Source organism: Haemaphysalis longicornis, unplaced genomic scaffold (genome assembly GCF_048455015.1).
Source record: "Haemaphysalis longicornis isolate Haplotype H1 unplaced genomic scaffold, Haemaphysalis longicornis Haplotype H1 scaffold_10, whole genome shotgun sequence".
Classification (NCBI taxonomy): domain Eukaryota; kingdom Metazoa; phylum Arthropoda; class Arachnida; order Ixodida; family Ixodidae; genus Haemaphysalis; species Haemaphysalis longicornis.
Window position 1 is genome coordinate 73306462 of NW_027526204.1, and position 14795 is coordinate 73321256.

At 50.7% G+C, this 14795-nt stretch overlaps 1 protein-coding gene across 1 annotated transcript in view; it reads left to right on the forward strand.

The window, feature by feature from the left end:
* Nucleotides 1–1168: 1168 nt before the first annotated feature.
* The window catches only part of LOC144159898 (uncharacterized), a 45751-nt gene continuing 32124 nt past the window's right edge, over nt 1169–14795 (forward strand). Inside the window, exons 1-2 of the mRNA XM_077691553.1 lie at nt 1169–1384; nt 4445–4704. Of these exons, the coding sequence (XP_077547679.1) occupies nt 1181–1384; nt 4445–4704 (464 nt within the window). The 5' untranslated portion in view covers nt 1169–1180. The remainder of the gene's footprint in view (nt 1385–4444; nt 4705–14795) is intronic.

The following is a 14795-nucleotide window of genomic DNA, read 5'->3' on the forward strand; positions in this document are numbered from 1 at the left end:
CTTGTCGAGACGTGCAAGCGTGAGTCACCGACAGGGAGGGCCTGCGTGAAAGGCGCACGTAGTGGAGGCTTCGCCGCACAGCCGAGGAGTATTGAAACGAAGCCCAACGGCGGGCTCAATCGTAACATAAGCAAGCGTGACTTGCCCCCAGCATGGCGTCCACGTAGCAGACTGTAGGGGCCTCTTCCAGGCCGCCATTTCCGGGACATTCGTCTCAGTAATCTTTGCGATCAGTTTGTTCCTTTCGAGTGCACAATATTTCTAGTTATGCGTAAAACTAACGTGAGAGCGAAAGCCTAGTTGACCTTCTGTTGATCTCCCGTTGAACTTCCTGATGTACTTTGCGGCCGTACCCGTCACCACTTGACCAGTCCTTGGACAGGACTGGTCAAGTGGTCCTTGACCAGTCCTGACCAGTCCTTGGAACCAGCTTCAGCAGGCTGGCTGCCTGCCGAAGCTGGTTCCGCTCGCTATCCACCGCCATTTCACGGCGTGCTCTGCTTCGCTCTTCCTCAGCGCCCTCCTCCCACACTGCTGCTTCTTTTCTTTCGCCACAAAAATGGGATGTAGAGAGGCTACGACGCGTTAGCGGTCTCTTTGCCCTTCCGTTGGGCAGAGGTATAACTATATAGCGTCACTAAATAAGCTACGCTCAAGAGTACCGCTACTACTCGCACCCGGAAGCGCCTAGGGGACATTTTGTTTCTGGCTTGCAGTGTTGCCATCTCTCCCAATGAAACCGCTGCCGGTTGTGACGGGCAGATTGCGACCGGCCGCGCCGGCTTCTCTAGTGGCAGCGCAGCAGAGAGAGAGAGAGAGAGAGAGAGAGAGAGAGAGAGAGAGAGAGAGAGAGAGCACCCAGAAACAAAATGGCTGCGCCCATATGTTACAAATATCACGTGGTGCCGACCGACCAATGAAAATCACGGCGGCACATAACAGTCAGAGAAAAGAGTGGCGATACTCTAAAAGCCTTTATTTAGTGACGCTAGGTATAACCAGTAAGCTTTGTTCTTCTGTATTTGAAAACAAAAGTTGTCTTCGTGGTTTTGCCCTTCTTTTTGGCTTCTTGCTTTTTATCCGTACAAGCCAATGGCCCCCATAGCGATACCGCGCCACCGTTTCGTGCCGCAGACCAGAGGGCGTTCCGTGAGGAAACTGCGGAGTGAACTGCACGTCCATGTCGATCACAACGGAGGACGACCTAAAGGACGTGGAGGTGGCCGCACTGCGGGACCTCTTCATGAAATTCGACGTACACCGCGACGGCTCCGTGCCCGTCGAGTGCGTCGACGAGATTCTGCGCACCGCGGCCAGGGTCGTCACCGACCCCGAGTTCAAGAAGAGCCTCAAGAACCCCGATTACGCCAGCCACGAAAAGACGGTATGGACGCTTGTTGGCGCAACACCCACAGTTGTCACGTTGCGCCCACACTACTGTTCCTGTATATAGCCCGAGATTTACACCTCCGGAAAAACCCCGGAAAAATCGACCCCCCAGGGTCAATTTTTTATTGCTGATTTAAATTCTTCGGATGAATCTGCTTCGAGAAAAAATTATCGTAATTTTTTTAGGGTGACCATAGAGTTACAAAAAAATCGTGTGTGTTGGTACATATATGTGCTTTATTCATGAGTAACACAAGAAAAATTCTAAATAGAAACGATAGAGTAACAAGCCGGCACCTTTTGAGTGAATCAAAATCAGATAGACACAGTTTCGCAGGCGCGAAAAGCGGGAAGCGCCCGGAGGACGATACCGAAACCATCCGCTCCGCGCGCGCGGCTGGATGCGGGAGCGATAGACGGCGCACCGCTCATAAAAAACAAAAAAAAGGAGACAAGAGCCTCATCAGTTTCGCAGGCGACCTTCGTCTGTGGCAGGCGGAAGAAGCGAGAGGCGCCCGGGCGCCCGCTGGGCGTAGGGTGCCTGGATGCGCGCGCCCGGAGGCGGGGGGGCGCGCGCATCGAGGCACCCTAGGTGGGCGTAGAGTTCCTGTATATGCTCCCTACCGTAGGTAGCATATACAGGAACTCTAGGTTGGCGATACCCAGCGCGCCCCCTCGTTAGGGGATGCGCAATTGAGCGATAGCCGGCGCGCCGCTGAAATAAACCACAAATAATAAAAAGAAGAGCCATCGGCGCAAGAAAAAAATTTGACGTATTTCCGAGGTGTGGCAGCACATGCCAAGCAAGAGAAGTTGGCGAAAAAGGCGCGCTTTTTAAGTATACAAGCAATACTGTACATGTACGTCATTGACCATTTTGAAAGTGTTTGCCGATGCCGTACATGTACGGCCGTGACCCTCAAAGGGTTAACGACATAAATCGGAGTGCGAAAAATTCGAAGTAAGCGGTAATGGGATATGCGCGACTATTCCTTATAGGCTCCGTAAGTATACAGTGATGGACAAATAAAATGCGATCATGGAAGGCGGCCAGCGTCCGTTAACTCTACGGCGGCGGGTGGCGGGACCCGACTGGGCAGGTGCACATTCGTTCCGCTGGGACGGTAGCCCGCCTCCCAGAGCCCGCTAGTTCCGCTCAGAGGTGACCTCCTCGCCCTCCCTGCGGTATCTTTACATGAAACGCGTGGACACACAGTGGCGGAAAAGAACCAGAAGGCTCAGGACAAAGTATATGAAACCTGGAAGTGCAGGGGAAACGACCAAGGCAATCAAAAATGAAGTGAAAGAAACAGAGACAACGACATGGAAAAAGAGGATGGATGCGAAGAAGTCCTTAGGTATCTACAAAATCGGGAAGCAGGAGATCACAAGGGAAAAATTATTTGATAATACCAAAGGGAGTGCATTGCTTTTTGAAGCCCGAGCGGGTTGCTTGCGGACAAAAACCCTTATCCGCGAGCCGGTACAGGAAGAACTATGCGCAGGCTGCGGAAATGAGCCAGAAACCATGCGACATATTGTAACGGAGTGCAAAAGTATCCGTCCAGTCCCCAGTGATGGAGCCATTCAGCTTCCGGAAGCCCTTGGCTTTAAGGTTAGCGGAAAAGCAGTAGAGGTTAGTAAAAGAAGGTTAGAATGTTGGTGGGAAAAGGGCAGAGAACAATCTTAGAAGACGTGCGAACAAAGAAGTCAGTCTAGCACAAAAATTTCGTAAAAGTGTCTTCTTTTTATTTCGACATTATTTTTTATTTATTATGTTTGTATTTTTTGTCGAGGTGATTGTACAGTGGCGTTGCGACTAAGGCCGTTGTGCAACGCCACCCCGTTACAAAGGGGAAGCCACTAAGCATCATCAGCATCATCATCTGCGCGCGAATGCGCACTCTGGTCTCGGTAACCCTCCACCCACGGTGTAAAACTATTCTTACACCGTGCCTCCACCTCAGAGTTAGCGGGCTGCGGACGCCAGCCGCTATGCTAAAACTCTGTCTCTTTTTGAGACAACGTGATAAATTGACGCCTGCTCACGCATTCACCTAACTATATTATCTCTAGCGTAGTTTGATTTCCGAGTGCTTATAAAACAACTCGTAGTTTGACTTCCGCGTAGCTGCGCGTAGCTCCTACAACGGGGTTTGATTTTGAGTGCGTATGAAAGGTGCAAGTTACTTGATTGATTGTAGGGTTTAACGCGCCGACGCAACGCAGGCGATGAGGCGCGCCGTAGTGGAGGGCTCCGGGTTAATTTTGACCACCTGGGGATCTTTAACGTGCGCCCAAATCTGGAACGTGCACGGGAGTTTTTGCTTTTCGCCTCCATCAGAAAAGCGGCCGCCGCGGCCGGGAATCGAACCCGCGACTTCGTGCTCAGCAGCGCAACGCCTTCGCCACTGAACCACCGCGGCGGGTGAAAGGTGCAAGTTACTTCATAATAAATTCAGTTGCGCTCGTCCTGTCGTTTCTTCGTGTCTTTGTTCCTTTTCGCACTGTAGCTATTTTAAAATGCACGGGCTAGGTGCGCCCCGGATGCTTGGGCATAACGCACTTTATTTTTATTTTTTTTTGCTGTGTACAGTTCTCGCCAGGTCGCAGATTCACTGTAGTTCCCTTCCCAGGTCAGGGATGTGCACTCTGAAACGCACGTGAAAAAAAATTATATGCGAAAATTCATGATCTGTCCAGTAGCCCGGTGACAGCAGCTCTTCGAGAGGCTTCGTCCCTTGGGTGAACACTTAGGAGCTAATTGTGACAATAGTAGGGAGACATTCGCTGATTAACAAAACCGAGGAGACATTAAGTGCCGGTAAGCGATCGTTATTTGGTAGCATTGATCATTCAGTGCTCATCGGGCCTTCGTCACCTGCTTCACCAAACGTGTAGCTTGAATGGCTGCATATGTAGTTCAATAAGGGAATTCAGTATTCGTCATTGGTCTAACAATAATCAGTTTTTCTACTTGTTCGGCTGTTTGACTGAATGAGCGAGCGAACGATCCACGGTAACCAACGCCAACTTCACTGACGACGGCCGACAGATCCAGTTTGCCGAGTTCATGGACATAGTGATGAAGAAGACGCGGGCCTTCAACGCGACGACGGACCTGCACGACGCGTTCCGGGTTTTCGACCGCGACGGGCACGGCTTCATCACGACGGCCGAGCTGCGCCACGTGGTCACCTCGCTCGGCGAGCGCATGACCGACGACGAGGCGGACGAGCTGATTCGCGAGGCTGACCCCAAGGCCGAGGGGCACATCGACTACGAGGACTTCATCAAGACCATCTCCGTTCCCCTGTGAGTATATAGACTGGGCCCCGATGGAGGCGCGGGCGGTTACTGGAGCGAAAGCTCTACTGCGTCGTCTTTCAAGGTCATTCATCGCATCGCAGTGACCTTGAGTAGCCCGCAGCGCAAGCGTAGCAAGTGTGACCTCACGCCACGTGATCCGCTGCGGAGAGGCACCGAAGCTGCGCTCGCTCGGATTCTCACCGCTGCGGTATCACGTGAATATAGCGAGGGTTTAAAGGCTACTTCGACGGCGCTTGGTCCCCCTATCTCCCCGTGATTGGCGCGCCAGCTCGGATGTCTGCGCATGCGCTTCAGATTTCGCTCGTGATAACTAGGTCTGCAGGTGGTAAACCTGAGCCATTTTTGTGGGTGCACTTGCTACGATGAATGATTAATGACACAGTTTTAAGCGATAGCTTTATGAGGTTAGTAAGTGCCGGCAGTCCTGCAACCTCGGTACATCGCAATCGTTGGCTGCAAATGATTTTGCGACAGCAGAGAGCCAGAAGAATGAAATGAACATGAGACGCGAAAGGCTAAGACAGCTGGGCAAAAAACAAAGATATAAGTAAAGGAGGACCGTGAGACAATGAGCATCCCTATGTAGGCCTTTCTTTGCTCTTATCTGCACCAGCACAGTTGTTTATCAACTTTCCCGAAGAGGTTACCTTTAAGCCACGGCTTACACCGTGCTTTAAGCACAAGACAATAACCAGGTTAAAGGACCGCAGACAGACACAAACTGTACGAGGAATGCTGACTCGTATGGGCGCATAGTCTAGTCACTGAGTTGCGACATAACGTGGCTGCGGCGGGTATGTCAGCTATAAGGAGTTAACTCAATTAGCATGCTCTCTAGGGTGCCCAAGAAATGCAGGACCTTCACAGCGTGTAGCTAGCATTATTGCTGCTGCCGCGATGTACAACGTGGTTTACGACGCTATTCTTATAACAGCTGGATCGGGAGGTGCGGTTCCCTACAGATTCAAGTGTTCTTTCAAGAGTACGTTTATCGGGGCGCCTTATTTCAACGATTAGTGCTCATATCCTTGAAGCCTTGTGGGTATCACTTGTAATGTCCATAAGGGGGACTCCCCTAATCACATTCCTACGGGACTAATTCACGGTCCACGGGTTAAAAAAGCATCGTGCTGTGAACTAATAGAAAAGGCATTACACATCAACAGAAACCTTCCTAACGGCCTAGTAAGCTTCTTTTAGAAATATCACACACCTTCACAAAAATAAAAAAAATAAACGAGAAATGCATTTTAGTTTATCTAGTTTTCATTAGATGGCGCTAGCGGTCTACCATGCGACGGTGTGGTGGACGTGCGCGCGCTGTAGCTAAGGTCCCTAAGGTAGCTAAGGTAGCGCCAACTGCTCCCTCCTTCTCCGCTGCCCTCCTCTTTTTTCTCTCCCCTCACCTGCGGCGCCGCGATCGCGGGGCCGCCATTTTTGTTGGCTTCCTCAGAGCAGACGCCCTCGCAACGCTTCGGGCCGCTCGCTGCAGTTTGCTCTTGTTTTCGCGCCGAAATCACTCTTTGGTAGCATTAATAGTATTTCTAGAGCCCCGTTTTACCAACACGCATTAAGTGAGGCTGTTTTGTTGTATATTTTAGTCTAGAAGGGGATATTTGCGGGGTGGATGTCGCGGGCGCATACGGACAGCGCGGTGTTTGTTTACGTGTACGGCATGCTCAGGATAGTTCGTGAACGCGAAAGGATCGAACGTGGACGCTTCAAACTGCTCTGTTACATAGTATTTCTAGAGCCCCGTATTACCAACAGGCCCTAAGTAAAGCTGTTTTGTTGTATATTTTTGTGTAGAAGGGGATATTTGCGGGATCGATGCCGCTGGCGCATACGGACAGCGCGGTGTTTGTTTACGTGTGCGGCATGCTCAGGGTAGTTCGTGAACGCGAAAGGATCGCACGTGGACGTTTCAAATTGCTCTGTTACAGTAATTCCGTTCTTGCACTTGCGTGATTAAGTTGTGGTCGTCCAAGCGCTGCACAGAGGGCTTGCACATGGTTCGTGGTGACCTTGGTTCGCGGCAGTTCGAGCGCTGCGCTGGCTTTTGTGCGTTCGCGTTTTTTTGCGTTAGTTGTAGATCATTAGGCAGCGCTCAGTATGCGTCCCGCATTAGCTACTGACATTCATGCCACCTTTATTCCGTGCACTTTCCGGTGCTCTGACGCTGTTGCAAAATATATGTCACCTTCACGTCGTTATAGGCTGATGATGATAGTTGGGTTTTTATGGCGCAAGGCCGACTATGGGCAAAGAGCGCCAAAGAAGAAGTTACTGAATTATGATGAGACCGTACATACTAAAACATGTGACTAAAAGTAAAGGTGATGCAAAACAAAAGACAATGGAGATGGCTGGTGTATAGGGCCAGGGTGATTACACATGATATGACAAGAGCTGCAGAAAGTTTACCTCAGCTAAAAACTTAAAAACACGTTGACTAGAAAACATTGGTTCGTCTGCTAAAAAGTATGATGGGTGCAAAGGAATGTGTTGTCTGTATAATTCAGGGAAATGTTTGTGTCGTGTTGTGTCAAGTGCCTTGCATGTGATTAGTATGTGGACTACGGATAGGCCCTTTCCACACCTGCTACACGTGGGTCCCGAAGTTCCAGTGAGCAGGTGGGAGTGCGTCGCATGTGTGTGGCCTATCCGCAGCCTAGCCAGGGCGACTTCAGTGTATCTGTTGTGTGAGTCAGTTATGTAGCGTCCCAGTTGTGGTTTTATTATGTATAGTTTGTTGTCTGTTTGTTGACTCCAGTGTAATTGCCATGTGTGACGAAGCTGTCGTCTGATGTGTGTCTTTAGGTCGGTGTAAGGTACTGTTGTAACGTCAACTGTAGTCATGAGAGCAGCATCACCACCCATTTGGTCGGCGGCCTCATTGCCAGGGATTCCACAATGCCCTGGTACCCAGCATATAGTTATTTCAAGATTTGAGGCATATGCAGACATTAGTACCTTGAAAAGAGCATTTATGACATAGTTTTTAGATGACCTTCCTAATGACAGTGCCTGTACAACGCTTTGAGAGTCTGTGTACACAATGGACTTGGGAATTTTATGTTTGATGATGTGGTTTGTAACGAGTAAAATGCCATATGCTTCTGCCGTGTAAATACTGTTATGAAAATTCATTGTTTTGCTTACTCTAAAATTTGGTCCGTGCGCTGCACAAGATACCGTAGAACCAGTTTTCGACGCGTCGCTATAGAATTCTGCGCACCTGTACTTGTCCTGCAGGAACAGGAAGTGCTGCAGAATTGCATTCTTGGGTACCCTATTTTTTTCTACAAGAGTGAATGACAGGTCGCATGATACAGGACGAAGATGCCATGGTGCGATGAAATTTTGAATGGGTGTCTTGTGCGTGTCTGAAAGAGGGACCATGAGTGCAGAAGCCTCCTCCCTAACTCTGAAAGAGAAAGGTAAGGAAACGGATGGCCTGTTTAAAAAGAGTTGCAAGTTTGATGTATTGTTCATGATGGGATTAAAAGGATGGTTGGTAAGGGACACAATCTTAGATGCACACAGCAGGTCAACATACTCCCGCTGATGCCCTAGACCCCACTTGTCGCACTCGACATAGAGGCTTTCGACAGGGCTAGTGCGGAAAGCGCCGCATGAGAGGCGAAGGCCAAGATGCAGCACTGGGTCGAGCATTCTCAGTGCGGTCTTTGTCGCCGACCCATACACGACACTGCCGTAGTCGAGCCGGGACCCCACCAACGCTGTGTACAGGCGCAGCAGGAGTTGTTTGTCGGCCCCATAAGATTGATGTGAGAGAACCTTAAGAATATTCATTGCCTTTAGGCATTTAAATTTGAGCTGTTTGACATGAGGAATGAATGTAAGTTTTTCATCGAATAAAATGCCTAAAAACTTGTGCTCCTTGTTCACAGGAATTGGCACATTCGCAAGAGTGATGTCTGGGTCCGGGTGGACCCCACGCTTCCTGGAGAATACAACACAAGAGCTCTTTCCGGGATTAATTTTAAAGGGGCCCTGAAAGGCATTTTGAGCACACTAAATGAACTAGCGCAATCGCTAGATTGGGTCGCCAACGTCACCTGTGCCAAGTATTACTCTTTTACGCGCAGCGGAAAGCTCACACTTTTGTTGCAAAGTTTGTCGCTTTTTTCTCACCCTTTCCTTCGTGTTTTTGGACGCCGCCATCTTCACATGTCTACATCATCGATTCCCAGATGTTCGTCATGAACTAGACATCCTGCTATTGGGCGGCTTTTTCACGCACTTCCGGCAAAGAGATGAGTCGTCTGCTCAGCGTCGGCTCGCCGGCTGATCTGCCAGCGGAGTGCCGGAGTGCTTTGACATTTTACGACAAACGAAACAAGTGTAAACAAACGCTTAACCGTTTGTATTGAATGCAACACGGCCATAACACGACGTGGATTTTATCTTACGTGAGTACGTACCATAAAGAAAGTCCCGTGGCACTTCTTTGGTGCAATCGCAGAGAACGCCCTCAGCCGAATGCCCGGGTTTGACGCGTACATTTTATTCAACTTCAAAACAATCCAGAGATGCGTTTCGAACGAACGCAACGTCACAACATGCGTTGCAAGTCTGAACCGCGATTGACAGACGATGAGTTGCCTCCTCCTGCCCGTCGTAAATACGGCACTCACCTCACACCCGGTTTGCGGGGACGAGCAGCAAGTCACAACTCTGGCGCGCAAGCGAGAAGGCTGTTAGCCAGGCACACTGCACATACCCCATGCGAGGTTGAGTGGTACGTCGTTCGAGAAAGATAATCCAGACCATGGGAAGCACTATCCACCCGCAGAAGTACAATGTCGCATTTCATCGCGAAACGAACGCGTCCACAACACACAGGAGGCGATGCACACACACACACACACACAGCTTCGGTCGCAGCATTGGCTTAGCTGCAAGCTTCGTTCGGACAATCAGCGATGCTACGACGATACAGAGCTGCGTGAGGACGACGTGCTAACCACTTCACGTATTTAAAAACACAGGGGCAAAGAACTAGGTTCATCGGAAGCAAAAAATCTTTCCTCCATTATAGTGCCTGAAATATACTGGCTAGTGTGCCGAGGGCGGGCTCCAGGCGGGCGCCGGGAGCGATGTACGCGGCCGTCTGCCGCTTGGGGCGCTGCCGTGCGAGAGTGCGCCAAGCCACGAGCTGTCGAGGTGTGCGGACGTACAGAGCGCGGCGGAGGCATCGACGACGAAAACGGATAAGTGTTTCAAATTTATTATTCCTTTTTTAGAGTGACCATGTTTTAGAGAGAGATGTAGGTTAGACTAGTTGAAAGGGGCGGTAGTTAGCGTAGGGAAGTGACCGAACCAGAGGTGTCGCGCGGTTGTTGCACGTGGCGGTTTGTAAGCGTTGGTAATTCGTGAAAGAAGAATTGATGCTGTAGGAGAGAATCGCACGTTGCGGCTTACTTTTAGATTGGAAGGGAGCGCGCGAGAACGCGGCACTGAAGTAAGCCAGAGTTGTGCACGCCTTGGACGGACAGTACCATGCCTCAGAGGAAGAAGCCGGGTGTGATGTGCACGGGATGCGAGCACGAATACCCGCTCGAGGAGACGAGATTCGAGTCGGTCGAGGACGCGGAAGGACAGGACTTCATGTGCAGAGTGTGTGTGCTAGCGTCGCGCCTTGACCGGCTCGAGGAAGAAAAGGAGCAGCTCAGAGTTCAGGTAGGCGAGCTACAGGAGGAGTTGAAGGATGAAAAAGAGCAGAAGAAGGCACTCGAAGCGAGGTTGGCGCAAATGGAGATCAAAATGGCGACGAAGGGTGACATCCAAACAAAGGATGAAGCAGGTCACCAGGCAGATGCGTCGGCAGTGCTTGATCCCGAGAAGGGAAAGGAGGAGAACAAAGACGCCACGCTGGAAGACGATCCCGGACTGGCGCTGACTCAGCCGGTGCCGGAGCAGGTGGCCGCGCCGGGGGGCAGCCAGGAAAAGGAAGAAAGGCGCATGGTGATAGTGGCGGGGGACTCGAGCATGCGGTACTCAGAAATGGAGATTAGAGGCCGGGTGAGAGAGGACGAGAGAGTGCAGGTTGGCGTGTTACCGGGACAGACGGTCAGGGTAGTGTTAGAAAAAGCAAAGGATAAAATGTGGGAAAATATGCAGGGGCAGAACCTAGTGATTATCGCAGGAGGAACCAATGACGTTCTGAAGGGAAGGGGTGCGGGAGTGCGCAAGCAGCTAGAAAAGGGGGTGAAGGAACTTCGGGAGCTGTCCCCACATGTGCAGGTCGTCGTGAGCACAGTACCAGAGATAATTGGGAGAGGGGTACATGTGGAAAGGGAAGTTGTGGCGGTAAACCGAGACATACGGGAGCTGGGCAAGGAGCTGAGTTTCGCTGTCGTAGACATCAACAGGGATATCCGATGGATGGGCCGGCAAAGGGCGTTCCAGCGTGACGGAGTGCATTTCAGCGGGCAGGTGGGAGCAGCCATCGGAAGACGACACGCGGCGCGAACTGTGGCTTTTTTAGGGGGCCCACAGGCCTTTGCGAAGATGGCGTAGACAAATGCAAGGAGCAAAGGGAGATAGCGGGGCCGGTGCAGATCGGTGCAGACAAACGAAAGGGACGACGACGGCGTGTAAAGAAGAGAGGGGGAAAACTGAATATCGCGTACATAAACATGCAGGGTGGCAGGAAAAGAGAGAAGTGGATGGAGATTACTAAGCAGCTAGAAGAGGAAGATATCCAGGTATACGCTGTGACCGAGACGCACCTGAGGGACTTGGAGGAACCTCCGGTAATCGGAGAGTATGTATGGGAAGGTTGTAACAGGACGGCTGGATTGAGAAAAGGCGGAGGAGTAGGTATGCTGGTACGGCAGGGGACTAATTGGAAGAGAGTGAAAGAAGACTGTAAAGAACATGTGTGGATGAAAGGGATAGTGGAGGGTAGAGAGATGGCTTTAGGGGTGTCTTACCTGTGGACGGGTAAGGATAGCAAAGAACAAAACGAAAAACTGGTGGCGTGTCTGAAAAAGGACATCGAAGATTTGAAGCGTTCTGGGGAGGTACTATTGGTAGGGGACATGAACGCCCACATTGAAGATCTAGACGGGTACACCGACTTCAACGGAAATCTAATGCTAGATATGTGTGAGTACCAGAAGCTGATCATAGTAAATAGGGAACAAAAATGTGAGGGTCAAATAACGTGGGAGTGTGGTAGGAGACAGTCGAGTATTGACTACTGCCTTATTTCAGAGGGACTTTATGAATGGTTGGATGGCATGACCATAGATGAGGAAGGGGGCCACAGTCTGGGCAGTGACCACAAGCGCATAAACCTGAGTTTTGGGAAACTGGGGGGCGAAAAAACGGGTCGACCGGAGCAGCGCACAAAGTTAAACAGCAAACAAATTGCGGATATAGCCAAAAGCATTGAGGCTGACATAGAAAGAAATCCTGGAGAAGAGTGGGAATATGACAGGCTCATCAAGACTATGCAGGAAAAAATAGTCAAGGCAGAGGGGTCCAACCGATGGAGAGGAAAAAAAACACCCAAAAGCTGGTGGAACAAAGAAATAAAGGCGGCGATAGAGAGGCGTAAACAGGCGTCTAGAGAGCACAGGCAGGCCAAGAGGATGGGGAGACATCAGGAGGAGGTGGACCTAAAATGGGAGCAGTATAAGCAAATGAAACAGGAAGTGCAGCAATTAGTGCAGGCGAAAATAAAGGGGGACAGCGAGCGATGGGTAACGCAAATACGAGGAAGGGGTAGAGACGCGCCGAGAAGGTTTTGGAACCATGTGCAGGCATTAGGGAAACGTACGAGTCCCACAGAAGGCGGTACTATAGAAAACGAACAGGGACAGATGCTCAAGGGAGAGGAAGCATTAGCATACCTGCACAAAATCATCACGGAGAAGTTCGGTAAGGTGGATGAAGAGGCCCCGCAGCGACACAGAGATGTCGCGGCGGGTAGGCCGAAAGGTCTGGAGATAGATGGGGACAAGCTGAAATGGAAAAGAGCAGAGGAAAAGGTCCCCAAGAATACCGCGGCAGGCACGGATGGGATACCGATGGAGTTGATTAACCAGTTAGGACCAAAGAGCAAGGGAAAGCTACTGCAAGCCATCAGAACAAGGATAGAAGAAAAGGCAATACCAGCCGCGTGGCAAATGAGCAGGATGAACTTAGTGTACAAGGGCAAAGGAGTCAGGACAAACCCAAGCTCGTATAGGCCAGTAACCGTCACGTCAGTGCTGTACAGGTTAGCAATGCAGGCAGTGAAGTTCGAACTAGAGCAGTGGGTGGAAGAAAATAGGATATTAGGGGAGCTTCAAAATGGGTTTCGAAAGGACAGAAGACTAGACGACAACTTATTCGTGGTAAGCCAATGCATAGAGGTGGCGAAAATGCAAAACCGACCTTTGTGGTTAGCCTTTCTGGACATTAAAGCGGCTTATGATAATGTAGACAGGGAGCGGCTTTGGAGTATCCTGGAGGACGAGGGAGTTGGGGCAGAATTCATTAGCTTACTCAGGGAGCTATACCGGGAGAACCAAGTGCAAATAGTGTGGGAGGGGGTAACATACAATAGGCCTGTATACACCTACAAGGGTCTGAAACAAGGATGTCCTCTCTCTCCGCTGCTGTTCATGATCTACATGACGGGGTTAGAAAGGAAGCTAGAAGTCAGCACGATGGGGTTCGACTTATCCTACATGAAAAACGGGCAGGTGGTGGAACAACGGGTTCCGGGACTAATGTATGCAGACGACATATTGTTGATGGCGGACAACCGGATAAGTATGCAGGGCTTGATGGATATATGCGGTGAAGAAGCGACGCACCTAGGGCTATCCTTTAGCAGAGAAAAATCGGGGATCATGGTCTTTAATGACGGCGAGGAGCACAAAACAGTATCAGTGCAGCAAGTAGAAATACCATTGGTGAAAGAGTATAAATATTTAGGAGTATGGCTGAACAACAGCGAAGATTACACGCAGGCGCATGAGGCTCACCTTAAGACGAAAGGAAGACGGAACGCGGCTATAATGAAGCATAGAGCCCTCTGGGGATACAGCAAATACGAGGTGGTAAGGGGAGTCTGGAAAGGGGTCATGGTACCAGGATTAACTTTCGCTAATTCGGTTCTGTGCATGAAGTCAGAGACCCAAGCGGGCCTGGAAGTAAATCAGAGGGCGGTAGGCAGATTGGCCCTAGGGGCCCACAGTAAAACTACAAATGAAGCGGTACAAGGGGATATGGGCTGGTCGTCTTTCGAGGCGAGGGAGGCGCAGAGCAAGATAAAGTTTGAGGAGCGACTTCGTGACATGGAGGACGAAAGATGGGCCGCGAGGGTGTTTAAGTACCTGTATTTGAGGAGCGTGGACACGCGGTGGAGACGGAGGACCAGACAGCTGACCAAGCGGTACGGAAAGTCGGTAGGGGAAAGCGGGGTTTACACAACAGTTAAAAAGCAGGTAAAGGCAGCAGAGACGACGAAGTGGGCAGAGAGAATGGAAGCGAAAAAAACCCTGGAGACTTATAGGACAGAGAAACGGGAAATTAAGAAGGAGGGATTCTATGGCAATACGAGAGGCAGTGCGTTGCTCTTCGAGGCACGGGCAGGGTGCCTGAGAACCCGGGCATACACGGGTAGCTACAGGCAGCAGGATGAAACGTGTGCATGCTGCGGCAGTGATCGAGAAACTATAGAACATATTGTCAGGAGCTGCACAGAGATACGGCCACCGTGGGGTGAGGGGGAAACGACGCTGGCGGAGGCTTTGGGATTTGGGGCGAGGGGGAACCTCAACTTCAAGGCCATAGAGGTGGCGAAGAGGCGACTGGAGTGGTGGTGGAGGAAAAGCAGGGAAGGGATGGGTACGCAGGTTGAGTAATCATGCGGACGAGAATTTAGAACAGCGAGGGGAGAAAAAAGGGGGGTGGGGGCGAGGAGTTTAAAACAGAAAAGAGGGAGAAATGGGAGGGAGGAAGCAAATCTATAGGTTAACCTGGGAGTAGGGCATGTAAACGTAATAAAACAGGCAAGTCGATTGCTGACAACCGACGCCCCGATTCAAAGG